The following is a 15,453-nucleotide window of genomic DNA, read 5'->3' on the forward strand; positions in this document are numbered from 1 at the left end:
ATATATGTAGAATGAAATTTACACTTGACAGATATTTCAAGAATCTTAAAGTGCACTAGTAGTATTTTGGGATAGGTGCTAGTATAATACCCCTGCCATGAATCTTTCATATTTCTTGTGACGAAAGGCACTGCCCAGTTCAGGCCTGCCAACTGGTCAGTCTCTTTACTGTCACCCTCGCCCTGCTCCAATTCCTTCCCCATACAGCGCACAGTTTTTTCAAAGTACAAATCTGATTGTGTCTTTCTCTGGATAAAGTTCAAGCTTGTCATGATATAGCATAATCCTCTCTTTCCATGACCAATGGCCCTCGCCCAGCTTTGCAGTCTCATCTATCACCCCTATCCATCCCTGTCTGCCATCAAAACAGATATTAAAAGAAAAAAAGTCACCTAAAATCTCACATTGCTTTCCAGCCTTTGATCCTGTTTATATAATTTGTAGGCGGTTGCCATAAAGATACAATTGTAAACTGCTCTCTTCACTAAACACCATCAAAACATGCTGCTGAATAGTTCCTGTAATTATGATTTTAGATAAAGTGATGTACTATAACTTATTCAACCATTTCCCTTTTGTTGGATATATGATTGTTCCTGATTGTTCACTTTTGCAAAGCACATGGTGATGAGATATTTATAAATACAGCTTGATATTTACTTTCTTTTCCATAGCAAAGTTACCATGAAGAGCAGGGACTGAGTCGAGGTATAGCTCTTAAAATATAGTCCAAATAACTCCAAAAGATTATTTACTGGAAATACTGTCAGTGAAAGACAAACTGTAAAGCTTAAAACAACTTTGTGCATACTAAGCAGGGTCAAACAATTTTAGTCTCTGGAGGGGTGAATAGCCTAAGCTATTTCAGAGCAGGAAGGAACAGCAGTAGGGTACCTGCCTCAGGAATCTGTTTACTGGATGCACATCCTAAGAATTTACCGAGCTGGCTCTGCCTAAGACATTCAGCTCTGCCAGAATGAAGCATGAAAGGTGAATCCATAAATTTCAGGATGAAAAATTTATAGACCCATAATACAGATGGGCAGAATGATGCAAAGATTACATATTTTCACATGCGTGACACATATAATAGACACATTTCCAAATATCACATTTATCTACTATCTGTGCCAATAATGAACAGAACATCAGATGCAGTCCCTTGACTGTATTTTAATTGTAATAATAAATATAGAAATCATATAGAAAGGGTTCTGCACTTTAGATAGTTTTCCACTGTTACTAGCCTACTTGTCAATTCATATGTACATAACAAATACCTTCCTAAATTCTCTGTTTAGGAAAAACTTGGCAAAAAATTGATCTTGGCATTTCAGTAAAATTCATCTTGACATTTCTATAAAACATTGGCTCAGTGCATCACGGACCTCATCTGTTAACTCTCAGTCTATTGAATTAGATGCCATGGTAATTTAGAGTTAACTAGCTCCACCTTGGACACGAAGATAATAAAGTACCTAATAGATCATCTTGTCTTCTATGAGAGATTTCTCCTTTTGCCTTCTTTAAACTTGTCTCATTTTAAAATTCATTCCACTTATTCTTTCCCATCCACCTGTTTATAAACTCTAGTCCTGTGAATTGTTTATTATTTCTTAAATCACAATACATATCAGTTCAAAGTCACCCAAAGATAAAGGACATGGTATGACCTGTGGACAAAAAAGGGGCCACATACTAAACCAGAGAAGCTCAGGGGAGGCCTGCATGGTAGGTCTTACAAACTCAGAAACCAAAAGCAGACACACAGGATTGTCTGAATATAAAAATTCCTAACTAGAAGTGAGTCAGGGCAGGTAGTCATGTTCGAGGCCTGTAGCTTCCTTGACAATGTCAGTCTTTACCTTTAAACTTGTCTATGGTCTTTGTGCATCTAAGATAACATACCTTTGAAATGTCAGAGTAATTTTCTTTTCCCTTGAACTGCCCAGCACCAGAGCACAAGACCCCACTGTTGTCTTGTTGTCCACACACAATTTCTATGTAATGTAAACGTTAACTATCCTGACTCACCAATATAAAAGAAATATGTCTCTCCATTTTGCTCTTATTCCATTCTCAGAAATTCCCCCTCCCCCTGCCCACTTTGCTTTCTCTTGTCATCCTTTATCTACCCCCAACAAATTTCACGTAACCCTCCTTCCATGTCCTCCTTTGATTGTAATGTATAAAATAAGCAGCAAAACTGCCGTTCTCCTGAGCATTTTCTCAAACCATTGAGCTTTTGCTTACCAGCAATTGTCATCAGTTTCAGTCAAATAAACTCTTATAAGACTTTTCATAGACTGGACATTCTTTCGTTGAGAGACCCTATGTTTTCCAGACTGGGGACAGTTGACACAGAAGAGGAGGTCCACTGATGTCAAACCAAACATTTGAATGAAAATAATACATCAGGTACAGTCATATTGGAAAGAGTGGCTTAGAGGCCAAATCTGGGAGACATCACTAAAGAAGTACCCATTATAAAGCAGTATAAAACATTTGTCTGTGTTTTATTCTATGTCTTTTATTTGGGCTTACAGCATTGCCTGTCTCTCTATTATAAGATTCTGTTAAGATAGTTTACCAGCATCAACAGCTGACTTGCCAGTTTTTTCTAACAAAAAGTGCACAGAAGCACAAGGCTTGCTTTCAAGTGGAAAACCTGAGTTTCAAAATGACATCAATCACCACAGAAGAACACTAGTTTGCTTTCAGTTTTGGCCTATATTAGGTGAGTCAGACAGTAAAGGTAGCATTTCAGGCAAAAGAGAATATCTGACCTAAAAACAAGAATTCCAGATCAAACGACTTCTCGAGAGGCAACTTTATTAGGTAGAAAGTGTGATACAGACCCAGGCTTCACTTTAGGCTGCTGTGGGGGAGGAAGAAATGTCCTCTACTCTTTTATGTTCTTCTGGTTGGATGAATAATCAAATTGACATGATACAGATTAGCAAGAGAAAAACAAATTAAAGTTTAATAACATGAATACCTCCTATAGACAAAGGAGAGACCCAGAAAACTGAGTGACTTGGCAAAAAGGCAGAAGCCACCACCTTAAATACCACCTTCAGGTAAAGACAAAAGAAGTCGTTGATGCTGAAAAATCAGTTATCGAAGGTTACCAGGAAAACGAGGGTAAGGCTGTTATACAGATTTAAGTCCAGGCCTTCTTGCGGACAGTGCAGGCAGGGTTGGTACAGTGAAGGGAATGCCCTCACAAATGTAAACGACCTTTTATACAGAGTGGCTTCTGCTTGGCTTCCAGAGCTTCTCCCAAGTCTGCTGCTCCTTAAAATTACCCAGCCTGAAATAACATCCCAAAGAGGTATATTTTGCAGTGGCTAATTCTGCTCCCCTTTACTACTAATTACTCATGTACCCTCTGAACTTCCATTTCCTCATCTGTAAAATAATGTTTATAATACTGAGGTATGTCCTATAGTCTTAGATGTTCTGAGCGATGAGTAAATTGCTTAAGGCATTGAAAAGCACCAGAGCATCTATTGTGATGAGTATAAAGAACACATGGTCTTCAATGCCCCAGGGAATACACAGTTTTATTATATAAAACTAAGTTTATCATTTGGAGTATTTTTCATAACAACACTATAATGAGAAATAATAATGTACTGAGGGTTCACTTATGCCGGGCACTATTCTACAGACTTTAAATGTATACACTAATTTAATCCTCATAACCATCCTATGAGGTAGGTGCGATTATTGTCATATTTCAGAGGAGAAAACTGAGGGCAGAGAGAGGTTAAGTAATTGGCTCAAGCTTCCACAATGCTTAAATTTGAACCCTGGTGGGGTGGCTCTTTTGATTGTAACTTTCAAAGTGATCAGTACAGTCTGCCCACTGTCAGTGGAACCCACAATGGTTCCTGGAACCATCTCTTTGACTATAATATGGAAAGGATCGATAATCTGCTCAAGCATTATACACAAATCCTTTGCCTGTATGTTCATAAAAGCCTAGTGTGAACCCTGAGAAGGAATTTTTTTCTGCTAGGATGGACCCCCATGGTCAACTGAGGGCCCAAATTTTATAAATAAGCACCTCATGGCCACTTGCTGACAGGGGCTTCTCATATATCCTGTGTACCAGGAAGAACCTCAAACTGAACTCTCAGCTTACACCTTGCTCAATTATACCACCTGAGTCAACTATTTTAAGGGAGTTCCTGGTCTCGTCTTTCACCAAGGTCTAAGACCTGCCCTCTCCAGTCAGAACTGCTCCATATTGACCAATTAGGAGGCATAATGTCTACCAATTAGGATTGCACAATTCATACCAATCAGAGTGTACAAATTTGGATATCTCATTTACATAAAACAGACCTAATTAAGAACAGGGGAAGAAACTTTCACTATAAAAGGCTGCCTCACCTTTGGCTCAGAGGAGCACAATTTAAGTTGCTACCTGAATCTGTGTGTGCCAGGCTGCAGCTCATTTTGCTCAAGTAAATGCTTTTCGTTCTTTATTACAGCCTAAAATTAATTTTGGTTTACAGTAACAATAGTTTCTCTCCCCTAAGCCTTGATGATCCAAGCTTCCCATGGTCTCTCTCTGCCAGCACTGTTGCAAGAAAATAAATAGCAAGGTAGACTGGAACCACCATAAATATATAACCAGTAATCTCAACTGGGTTTTCACTCAACATTGTCCAAACTATTTAAAATCTTCATTCTCCTGGGGGAGGAGGGCTGCATTTTCACCAAATAGGAACCCTCTCCTGTTAGTTTTAAGAGGGGAGAAGTCCTCCATCCTATCCAAAGCCAATCCATCCACACAGATGGTCTGAAGTCCATCCACTTCACCCTTTCAGACAGCTGACACATCATATTATCAGCTTTTCTCATATATATTTCGAAAATCTTTCCCTCGCCCTACTCTATCCTCTAGCGACTGCCCCACCTCATCCCTCCCCTTTTCCAGACAAAGAACTCCAACTAGCTCCTCCTCCTCCTCACTTCCACTCCCTCCTGGCTTCTACTCTACCACTCCTTTGTCAAACGCTTCTTTACCTTCCCTTCATTATCTCCTTTTACAAAGAAGACACTTCACATTCTTAATTAGTTGTCAGTAGCACAGTTGATCTGTTTCTTTCCTTCCTGTGGCTTCTGGGATACCACATTCTTCCTTTTTTTATTCCATGACTACTTTTTTTTTTTTGGCTCATTCTCCTTTATCTGCCACTTTAATGTCGTAATTTCTCAAGGCTAGCCTTAAGTAGTATCTGCTTCACAGAGTTGTTGAAGGATTAAATGAGTTAATGAACTATGAAAAGGCTCAGAACAGTACCTGGCACATAGTAAATGCTAGGTAAGTGTTTGCTATTATCCCTAGTTGATTAAATCTACTCCTGTGGCTTCGATTGCCATTTTTAAGCTGACAGTTCCCAAATGTGATGCCATCATGCAGAACTCTTCTCTAAGCTCTAGGCAGATAGACTCACATGCTGGCTCATCATCTCCACTTGGACATCTCTCAATACCTCAAATGCAACATGTTGAAAATGAAACTTCTCACACCCTGCTCCATCCTGGTTTGGAAGGGATCAGGCTACTTTGAGAAACTGATGAAAAATCAGTCTGTTCTCATAAAAATTCACAAATGACAACATTTTTAATACAACTTGAAGCAATTCATGGACCCCGGACTAAGCACCCCTGTCTTAGTGAATGTGACACTTGAGCTGAGTCTTAAGAGTAGAGTTTCACTACCTAGATAGGTATGCCAGGTGGAGAAGGGCAGAGCTGGCAAAGAGGGCAGCTTAACAAAGGCAAGGAACTGGAAGCACCCTACTGACATAGTTAGATGCAGGGTGTGAGGGCGGACCCACCAAGAAACAGAGAGAGAGGAACCTCACAACATGGAGGCCTGTAGGCCATGCTGAGGTCTTTGCCTTTTATAGATGACAAAGCCACTAAAAGTTTGAATGGAAGAGAGAGACATGAGCAGATTTGTGTTTTAAAAATAATGACAGCAAACACGTATTGAGCGCTTTCTCTGTGTTTTATACACAATCTCCACAGGCGGCTATATGAAAGCTAAGTAAGGTCAGAGGGGGCAGGCTCTGGAAAAGTAGGAAAACTGTGAACAGCTTTTTGATAACTAAACTCAAAAAATGTGACTATGTGTCAAATACAAGACTAATAAGCATACACAGAAACTATTGTATTTAAATGCAGGCCATTTTACCTGTATCTTCAAGGCTGCTGCTGAGGCAATAAGAATTTAAACAATTGTCCTGTTACGACTGCGCACGTTCGCGACAGGCAGAGAACAGCAGCTCTGGTGTCGGTATGCTCAGTGAGCCCCTCCCAGGAGCCCTGGCAGCTGTCATGTTGCTCCTTTGTAACTGGGGGGTGATGCCACCCCCTGTGTCAGGGATTGCTCTCCACCCACTTCTCCAAGAGCAAGCCTTTGGAAAAAGTGTTTTAGGTGAGCTCTGCAAATTGAAAACAAATGGACTAGTTGGTGCTTTATTTAACTCAGCTGAAAACGAGCTGGTTAATTTTGCTTTCTTCTATTCAAGGTCCAACTAATGCAGGGTGGGGGCAGAGCCAAGAATCTTCTGTTAAAGTTGATAAATGCCATATATACCAAGTGTGGGAAAAACCAAGGGAGTTTAGTATTTGGGATCAGGTCACTCCACTGGAATGTCATCAGATTCTGTAGTGAACCTTAGATTATCACAAGTTTGGATAATAGGGAAAGTCCATTGCAAGGTAAATGCTTAAGGGCATAAGGTCCCAGATTTGAGCTAGCAGCACCAGTGGAGGCTGCAAAGAAGGGGGGTGGGTGCGTGTTGGGCTGGCAGGAAGGGCCGAGTAGGAATTCCTTCTCTGGGTCAGGTCAGACCCCTGGGTCCATTCTGGACTCTTCCTGCCCTCACAGGGTCACCAACCTCTGAGATTAGACTACGCCCCCACCCTGTCCTCCTCCCCAACCTTCAAAGATAAAAGCTTTCTGTCAGGGCAGCTCCGGCCTTTCCCCAGGGTTACTCCAGATAGGAAAAGACACCCTTTCCTCCTGAGTTGGTACCGGAATCCTGGATGTGTCGCTGACTCTGCAGAGGGAAATCCTCTAGAGATAGGGGCTGGGTGGAAGCCTTTACAATGACCTACACCTCCTAAAAGACATTCAGGAAACCGGTTTTGCTGGGAGAGGTCTGATTAGTCTCCAAAGATTTTGGGTAACTGAATCCGTTAAAGAGAAAAGGACATTTCTTTACATGCCTTTGTCCCACCAAATTCATCCCACCTGTACCCAAGGCAACCGTTTCCGGGTGGGACAGATGCGCACAGAGCCGAGGAAGTTCGGCGTGGGAGTGCTGGAGAGGGTCTGGGGTCTCAGCAAGCTCAGTAAAGCCATAAAATAAAAAATGCCATCCTCTTAGATGACTTCTGAAAGACTTTAGGTGCCGGCTGTCCTACCCTCTGCCCCAAGCCCCCATCCTGGACCCCGGAGGGCTCAGGAGCTGCAAGAAGAAAGTCCTCACAGGAAGGTTGAAACAAGTGCAAGAGCGTCTCTTGTCTAACGATAATCTCAGGGAGACACTGCGTTTTCCTGGCTCTCCACATTATCTCAGTGATAATGGAGGGCAAAAGGGACCAGGGTGGAGGGCTGTGCAGGGGGTTACTCTAAACCTGGAGTCTTTGCACTTTTCCCCATCCCCGGGGTGGGTCCTATCTGCCGCGGGCAGCCATGGACCGCGCAACCCTGCCCTCAGGACCCGCCTGGGAGGAAGCGGGCCCACCGCAGTCCCTCCGGCTTTCGCTGGGGGAGCCGGCAGGAGGAGCAGTCCCCGCCGCCCCATTCAGCCGCAGCGGCTCCGGCTCCGCGGCGAGGTCCAAGAAGGTCCCGTGCGGGGTCGGGGCTGCCGCGCGACTCAGAGAGCGACCCCGCCCACGGCCCGGCCTGGCGCGGCTCACCCTCCAGTTTCCGCGCCGGAGTCCACGCAGTCCTCCTCCTCGCCGCCTCCCGTCTTGGGGTCCATGGCGCGCCCCCCGCCGCGCTCCGTTCACGGACGCGGGGGTGACCTGGGCGCGCTCCCTCCGAGCAGCCCAGCTCAGAGCAGCCTGATGGCCGGGCTCCCTGCAGGCGTCTCCTGGTCCCGGCTGGGGCAAACACACTCGCGCCGGCCGCGGTCCCCTGCGCCGCGCCCTCTCCTGGCGGCGCCGGCGGGGCACCGGCGGCCGCTCCTGCCCCGCCCCGCCGCTCGCTCAGCGGTGTGAGCGTGTGTGCGCTACGGTGCGTGCGTGCACAAGACGGTGTGTGCTCCGGATGTGAGCGTGCGCGCCCGGTGTGTGCATGTGTATGAGGGCCTGTGCGTGCGCAAGAGGGTGTGTGCACGGGATGTGAGCGTGTGCGCGCAGAGGGGCACATGTGCGCGAGCATGTGTGAGCTCGCGTATCGCGCGGTTGTGTGTGATGTCCGTGCATGAATGGAAGAAGTGTGTGAGGCCGCATGCGCCTATTTGTGGCGTAATGTGGGTGGACAGGTGAGGCACGTATTTGTAGGTGCACTCTTCTGGGTGTGCCCCTGCGCTTGTCCGTGCTTTGTAACCGCGTGTGGTGTGTGTGAGTGTATGTGTGCGCGTGGGAGCCGCCCCTTTTCCCTGGGCCCACAGTCTGTGAATCGGAGTTCCAGGGATTGCCCCAAGGTTCTCGAGCCCCGCTCTGCGCGAGCAGCACAGAGAGGTACCGGATGGCACCGTGAAAGCAAGGGGGGATCTGTTTCACTTCTGACACCAGCTGGAACATCTAGATGTTTTCTTATAGTTTCCTCAGAATTGCCAACACTGAATTCATTATCACTTTTGTTAGCACAGGTCTGAGTGGCTTCCCACCATTCAACTTGGCAGTTTACAGTCGGTGTCATGCACTCTTTTGCTTTTTTTTTTTTTTTTTTTTTTTTTTAACAAAATGTCTTTAAAAATCATCTAAAGACCATTGGATGTATCTTCAATCAGAGATTGTTGTAGTAAGGGGGTAATGGATGTTTGTAAAGTATCCCTGTCAAGGCCTCAAGGTGAGTTAATGGTCACTATTGGAGGGGCTCACTTTCCTTAGTCAAGTGAGGTGGGATGGAAGCTTGGTGGGGTGGGAGGATCAGAATGATCTGGATTTAATTATGACAGCCCTGTCCAAGCCATTGGAGAACACTAATTTCTACTTTTTTCCATTTTAAACCAAGTTATTTAACCTCCTCGAGGCTTAATTTGCCTATCTGTAAATAAGGCTAGTGATATCTACTCTATTGCCTGTTGTGAATTTAATGAGATCTTGTATGTAAAATACTTAGCATTGATCCTTATACATGCCAAGCATTATACACAAGGCAGCTATCATTACATTTAAAGTGTGAGCTAGCTATATTCCCATTCTCAATTTGCAAAGCAGTGTCATTCTGGGTGACATGTGATACCGTGAAGAGGAATATATTTTCTTTCCTCTCTCCTTCTCCTCGGCCCTTTATTCCTTCCCACTTACTATTAAATACCATTCCTTTCTCTTAATTAAATTACACAAAAGAGAGACCAATTAACAAAAGAATAGAAATGCAATCTCATCATCAAGAAAAAAAACTCAGGTAAATATGCCAACCCCAAATCTTAACTGAATTTTCCTTACCGAGCATAAAATTCTTTTTACACAGAACAGACACGAATATATTCTACTCAGTTTGTGCACATTAGCTGAAGGAAAGGAGCGTGCCAATTCTGTAAGGGGAGATATCCTCCCACCCCCATGTACTAATTTCTAAAAGAAAATTCTCAAGAGGCAAAGAAACTTTGTGAGTGATTTACTGCACAATGTCATTAGTGACCATTTTAAATTTATTAATTCATTAAATAACCGGACAGGAAGATGAATTTTGAATATACGAATGAGAGAAAACAGTAACAGATATGATGCCTGCCTTCATGGAGCTTATAATCCTGAGGGGGGAACTAATTAAATGAAATAGACATATTAAAATATACATAACACCAATAAAGGTAAATGCTATGAAGGAAAAGAATAGTGTGCCCTGAGAGAAAGAGAACATAGTTTAAATTTGGATGTCAGGGAAAGCTTTCTCGGGAAGAGATATTTTAGCCATCTGCTGCCTCAGGGCCTTTGCACTTCACATTCCTTCTCCCTGGATTACCTTCTCCTAGATTTTCTGCAAGACTCTTGCTACACGTCCTTTAGGACTCTGTTCAAATGACCCCTCATCAGAGGGCCTTTCCAAACTAATCCTAGATCGCAGAATCTCCTTACCCCTTCTACTCTTTCTTACAACTTTACCGGCACCTGGGAGATTTATTTACTGATTACCTGCTCTTCCCTCCCCAACTTTACTCCAACAATGCTGGCTCCATGAGAGCACGAACTCTGTTTTTTTCACTGCTTTATCCCCAACACCTGGGGTAATAAATAAATATAATATAACAATTTCTGTTTTGTATAAAAGGAGTTTTGTGCTCAGTAAGGACCGTTGAGTTAAGATCTGGAGTTAGCATATTCACCTGTGTTTCTTCTTGATTATGAGATTGCATTTCTAGTCTTTCTTTGTGAAAGGGTGAATGAAGGGGGAGGAGCCCCAGCGTGGAGGTGGGGAGTGAAGAAAGCATTCCTGGTGGAGACCAGCAAGTGTGAGGCAGGGTGGGGCACTGAGCATTCCATTGGGGGAGAGTTAAGGAAAGCTGGGTGATCGGAGAACACAAAATGGCAAAGATGGTAGACGTTTCTACATGCATGTGACATCTCCAGGAAATCGATAGACAAGTACAGCCTATTTAGAAAGCAGAAGGACAAATATGGTGTCAATGAAACCAGGTGAAAAGTGGAAAAATAGCTAAGTATAATGCACATTCTACCATCTCGTTATCCTTACAGCCACCTTTGTCTATTCTGTGTAAGGACAAGTCATATTTGTCATCTCATTTAATCCTTGACAAAGAAAGTTCTGCAAAGTAGGTCTACTTTTCCTTCATACAGTGGAAAAAACTAAACTCCAATGATTCCGGTGCCTGCCCCAGGCCACCTAATGAGTGATCGGAGGATCCAGGTGGCTCCTTAAATGTAATGGAGTCCATGTCATCTACTTGGAGGGCTAATGGATGGGCCAGTTGCATCCTCAGGAAGATGGCATTAAGAAAAAGGTCAGAGAAGGAAGAGTGAAATTATCATGACCCTTAAAAGGAGAGCTGTAGAAAATGAGATGCTACTTAAATTACTTCAGTCTTTTTTAAACATCCAGAGAAAGGTCAGACCAGAGAAAAAGTCTGGGCCACATCTCAAAATGATGCATTGATTCAGGTTCCCTCGACCACAGGGGCACAAGTGTTATCATTTATCATTGGCACAGTGTTTGATGGCATTATAGTGATGCATTTATTATCCAGAAGAAAAGTATGAATGGTAATCATGGTCCCCCTGAGCAGAGGTATGGTGGTTCTGCATGCGCTCCCACTTCAGTCTTGGGTGTCAGGAGTACCACTTTATTGTTATTGTTGTTGTTATTATTATTATTGGAAATAGGGCTATCATCAGGAAATCAGCACAAAGACCTCGTCGTGATGCCCATGACCTTGCATGGTCCCCAGGTTCTACTTCCAACTATTTAGCATCAATCATTTTAATCACGGGTTGTAATGCCCTCTACCAACCCCCGCCCCGTAAGAAGGGGGCAGAGGAGTGTCACTGGTCTGCTTAGGCTGCCCTGCCTGCTGCACAAAAGAGGTTCCCATTAGAGTCTGAGGTCAGTACAGGTGGAGCACTGAGATATGGCAGGAAGTGTAATAGGCCGGGAACCATGAAACCCAACTCTGGACCTGAATCCATCATGTCACCAGAGGAAAAGGGTGAGACTACCAGCTACTTTAAAAGCTCTTACTACACATCAGGCACTGTGGTAGGCACTTTATATACATAATCTCTTTACTCATCAGGATAATTTTGTGATGATTCCTCATTCTTAAAATAGGGTTGTTGATATAAATCTCAAAGGAGACTTGAAGCTTTTTAGAAACTATGAAGCATATAAATTTAATTTGTCACTGATTTTTTAATCACTTTTTTTCAAACAGGTCTGAACGACACTCTCATATTTTATTTCACCAATAATACTTGTTTCAGTCTTTGTTGATGTTATTGCACATGTTAGTATTAGAAAACAAGGCCATTCATCCATTTATTTATTGAGTACTCAGTGTGCCAGGCAGTGGCTGGGTGCCAGGGACACACTGGGAACAGGCCAGAGGCAGTGGCTGGCGTAATCGAGATTTTGAGGTCAGGGGAGGGCAGTTTATCATGTCCCAGGTCCCATGGGCAGGGCCAGCCTCCCCACCAAGACTACCCTTTTTTAGAGGGCTCCTTAAGCACCACCACACACCCGACAGGTGTATAGTGCCATCGGCCATTAGGATAGGAGTGGAAAATCTGAAGAAAAAAATAATCTGACGGTAAATAAAAAGCTTTGGTTTTGATGATGAAAGAAATTAGTAAGCCAGAAGCCAAAAGTAATTGGGAAGGCGCCAAGGGTTTTGAACAATAGAAAATAAGCTGCTATAAGGACTAGAGATTGAAAACAGATAAAAATAAAAATCTCCTGGGCATGAGATTTTCCTGTATTTGAGTTTCAAGTTAGAAGGAAGCTAGGCTATTTCCACAGCATGAGTCCAAACCTTCTGAACTATTTGCTATAAGGCCAGCCTGTTCTAATATAGTTCTTTAATTGAAGTATTGGTTTAAAGCAGGAGTCCCCAACCTCCCCAGGCCTCAGATCAGTACAGGTTTATTGCCTGGGAAGAACTGGGATGCACAGCAGGAGGCGAGTGAGCAAAGCTTCATTTGTATTTGTGGCCACTCCCCAGCACTATCATCACTGCCTCAGCTCCGCCTCAGATCATCAGGCATTAGATTCTCATAGGAGCACCAGCCCCTGGTGTCAAAAAAGTTGGGGACCACAGGTTAATGGGTTACTTGAAGATGTGGCTTGAGAAGTTTTGTTCATTTATTTTTATTTAATTCTTTAATTTTTAAAACATATTTCCCAGAAACAAAAGTTTCAGGTTAAAGAGAGACATGACAAACAAACGAGCCGCCCCCCCAAAAAAAAACAAAACCAAAAATCAAAACCAAAAACAATAAAACTCTTTCTTCCAAGTCTCCAGAAGAGTTTGTCTCAAGTGAAAAATAAATATTATGATCATGACAAGAAAAATTATAAACTATTGACAAATCTACTTAGACAAAGAAAACCACTAGCCTTACATGCAAGCATAAGGAGACCAGATGGTAAGGGGAAAATGAAACTAAAGATAAACTGTTGAGTTGGAAAATAATCTCATTAAAATATAAATGACTCGGTTTTGATAAGGGAGAGCAGAGACAGTGGTCCTGCCTTGGAGCCCATCCAAGAACTCTCAGCCTGCAGTATACGGGATGAGATCTGAGTCCAAGGCCAGACGTCAGACAACGAGCCCACGGTGGCCTCTCCAACTGCAGGGTGGTGGCTGAAAGATGAGACAGAATGAGAAAGATGTCTGGAAAAGTGCTGTAGAAACTTAAGAATCCGCTGAAACCCTAGACCCAGGAGAGCGCTCTCTGGACCCCTGTGAGGATAGACCTGCCTTCTGGGGACAGTGGCTGGGTCACCTATTTATCCTCATAGTAATCATCTAGACTTGGAAAGACTGGGCCCTTTGTGGTCTCTTCATTCTCGCACTTTCCTTTAGTGACCCCGTCTTCCACAGCTCTAACTGCCTGTATTAGTTTGCTAGGGCTATCATAACAAAACACCATAAACCAGAGGACTGAAACAAGAGAAATTTATTTTCTCACAATTTTGGAGGTTAGAAGTCCAAGATGAAGCTGATGGCAGGTTTGGTTTCTCCCAAGTTCTCCCTCCTTGTCCTTCCTCTGCGCACACATCCCTGTGTCTCTTTTTGTGTCCAAATTTCCTCTTTCTATAAGAACACCAGTAATATTGGATTAGGGCCCATCCTAAATGCCTCATTTTAACTTAATAACCTCTGTAAAAACTATCTCCAAATACAGTCACATATTGAGGTCCTGGGGGTTAGAATGAATTTCGATGCTGGCCAGATTGCCTCAGTCAAACCCTCCCTCCTCACTAGGTTATGATCTGGGGCAAGTCACTCCACCCCTCTGAGAGTTGGTTTCCCTGTTTGTGTCACTGGCATTCTAAGAGCTTTGTGTCACTGGAATTCTAAGAGGACTCAGAAGTCATTACATGAAGAGTGCTGAGATAGTGTCTGGAGCACGAAAAGTTTTGGATATTATCATTTTCCTCTGCAGTCAACTTCCAAATCTATATCTCCCTTTATGTGCTCTCTTGGGTCTTTACTGTCCAAATGCTCTTGACTCCCTCCACACGAATGCTATGCACTCACTTCTCAAAATGATGTTGACCTGGATATCCCACTGGATCTGGTCCCAATAAGATAGAGACCCTGCCCTTGAACCCTGACAGTCATTAGCAGGCAATCCAGACAAGTAAACCCTCAATGCGTTGTCGCAAATGTTATGGCAGACGTGTGCGATTCAGTTTAGAAACATGTACAAGATGCTGTTAGAGCATGTGTAAGAGAAAAAATAATACATCCTGAGTAGGGTGGGAGGTGAAGGGGAAATAAATTACACAGAGTAGAAAATGAAGCTTGGGACTTAAAGAGTGAATAAACAGAAAGTGAAAGGTCAGAAATTCTTTTTTTTTTTTTTTGAGGCCTAGGCCATTCAGCCTTCTTTTGCCAGCCCCAACCCCCAATAAACTCTGCCCACCCCCTACCCCTGTCTCTTACTACTGCTTCTGGTGTGTTGCCGTTATAGATATCATAATCCCTCCCTACCGCCCCAGGTCTTATGAAGACCTTGCCGTTTGCTCACAATCACTCTTTCCACCCTAATTCTTGCCTTCATTTTGCAACTACTCCAACAGTAATTTAAGACTCCAAGAAACAAATTTATGACTGCCAGTTCCAGTCCTAGATTCTACTCTCCTCTCTGTCTTCCCATCCATTCCCAACTTCATAAAAACTTTTATTTATGCATCTCAGAGTTGACCATCCTAAAAGGTCTCTGGATAGGTGTGTTCCTTTGAGAGAGATTCCCGTACAGCCCAGCTTTAAGAACTTGCATTTCTATCATCTAGTCACAGAATACAGGCAACCACCACAACTACGTCCTACACTGGCTGTCTTTCCAGCCTCATTTCTCTCTCTACTCTCCTTTGGCTCTCTGTAATGGATCCTGTCCTCCTTGTCCATCAACTGCTCTATATGAGGGATGGCGCTAGGCACTGGAGGTACACATATAAAAAGGGCACAATCTTTGCCCTTAAATTTCTACCAACTATATTCGACAATTAAAAAGTGGCCTGAGAGTTTGCAAACAATGTGATACTCTTTCTTAAACCCTAAG

The 15,453-nt window shown here is 43.4% G+C and overlaps 1 protein-coding gene across 3 annotated transcripts in view; it reads right to left on the reverse strand.

The window, feature by feature from the left end:
- Positions 1–8,129, reverse strand: part of FAM124A (family with sequence similarity 124 member A) — a 68,203-nt gene extending 60,074 nt beyond the window's left edge. For 2 of the 3 annotated variants that reach the window (XM_016143078.2, XM_036228529.1), the window contains exon 1: positions 7,954–8,129. In XM_016143078.2, the coding sequence (XP_015998564.2) occupies positions 7,954–8,018 (65 nt within the window). In that variant the 5' untranslated portion in view covers positions 8,019–8,129. Of the gene's footprint in view, positions 1–6,217; positions 6,468–7,953 lie in introns of all 3 variants that reach the window. The other variant, XM_016143079.2, reaches the window with a different exon arrangement.
- Positions 8,130–15,453: the final 7,324 nt, after the last annotated feature.

Source organism: Rousettus aegyptiacus, unplaced genomic scaffold (assembly GCF_014176215.1).
Source record: "Rousettus aegyptiacus isolate mRouAeg1 unplaced genomic scaffold, mRouAeg1.p scaffold_m13_p_11, whole genome shotgun sequence".
Lineage (NCBI taxonomy): Eukaryota > Metazoa > Chordata > Mammalia > Chiroptera > Pteropodidae > Rousettus > Rousettus aegyptiacus.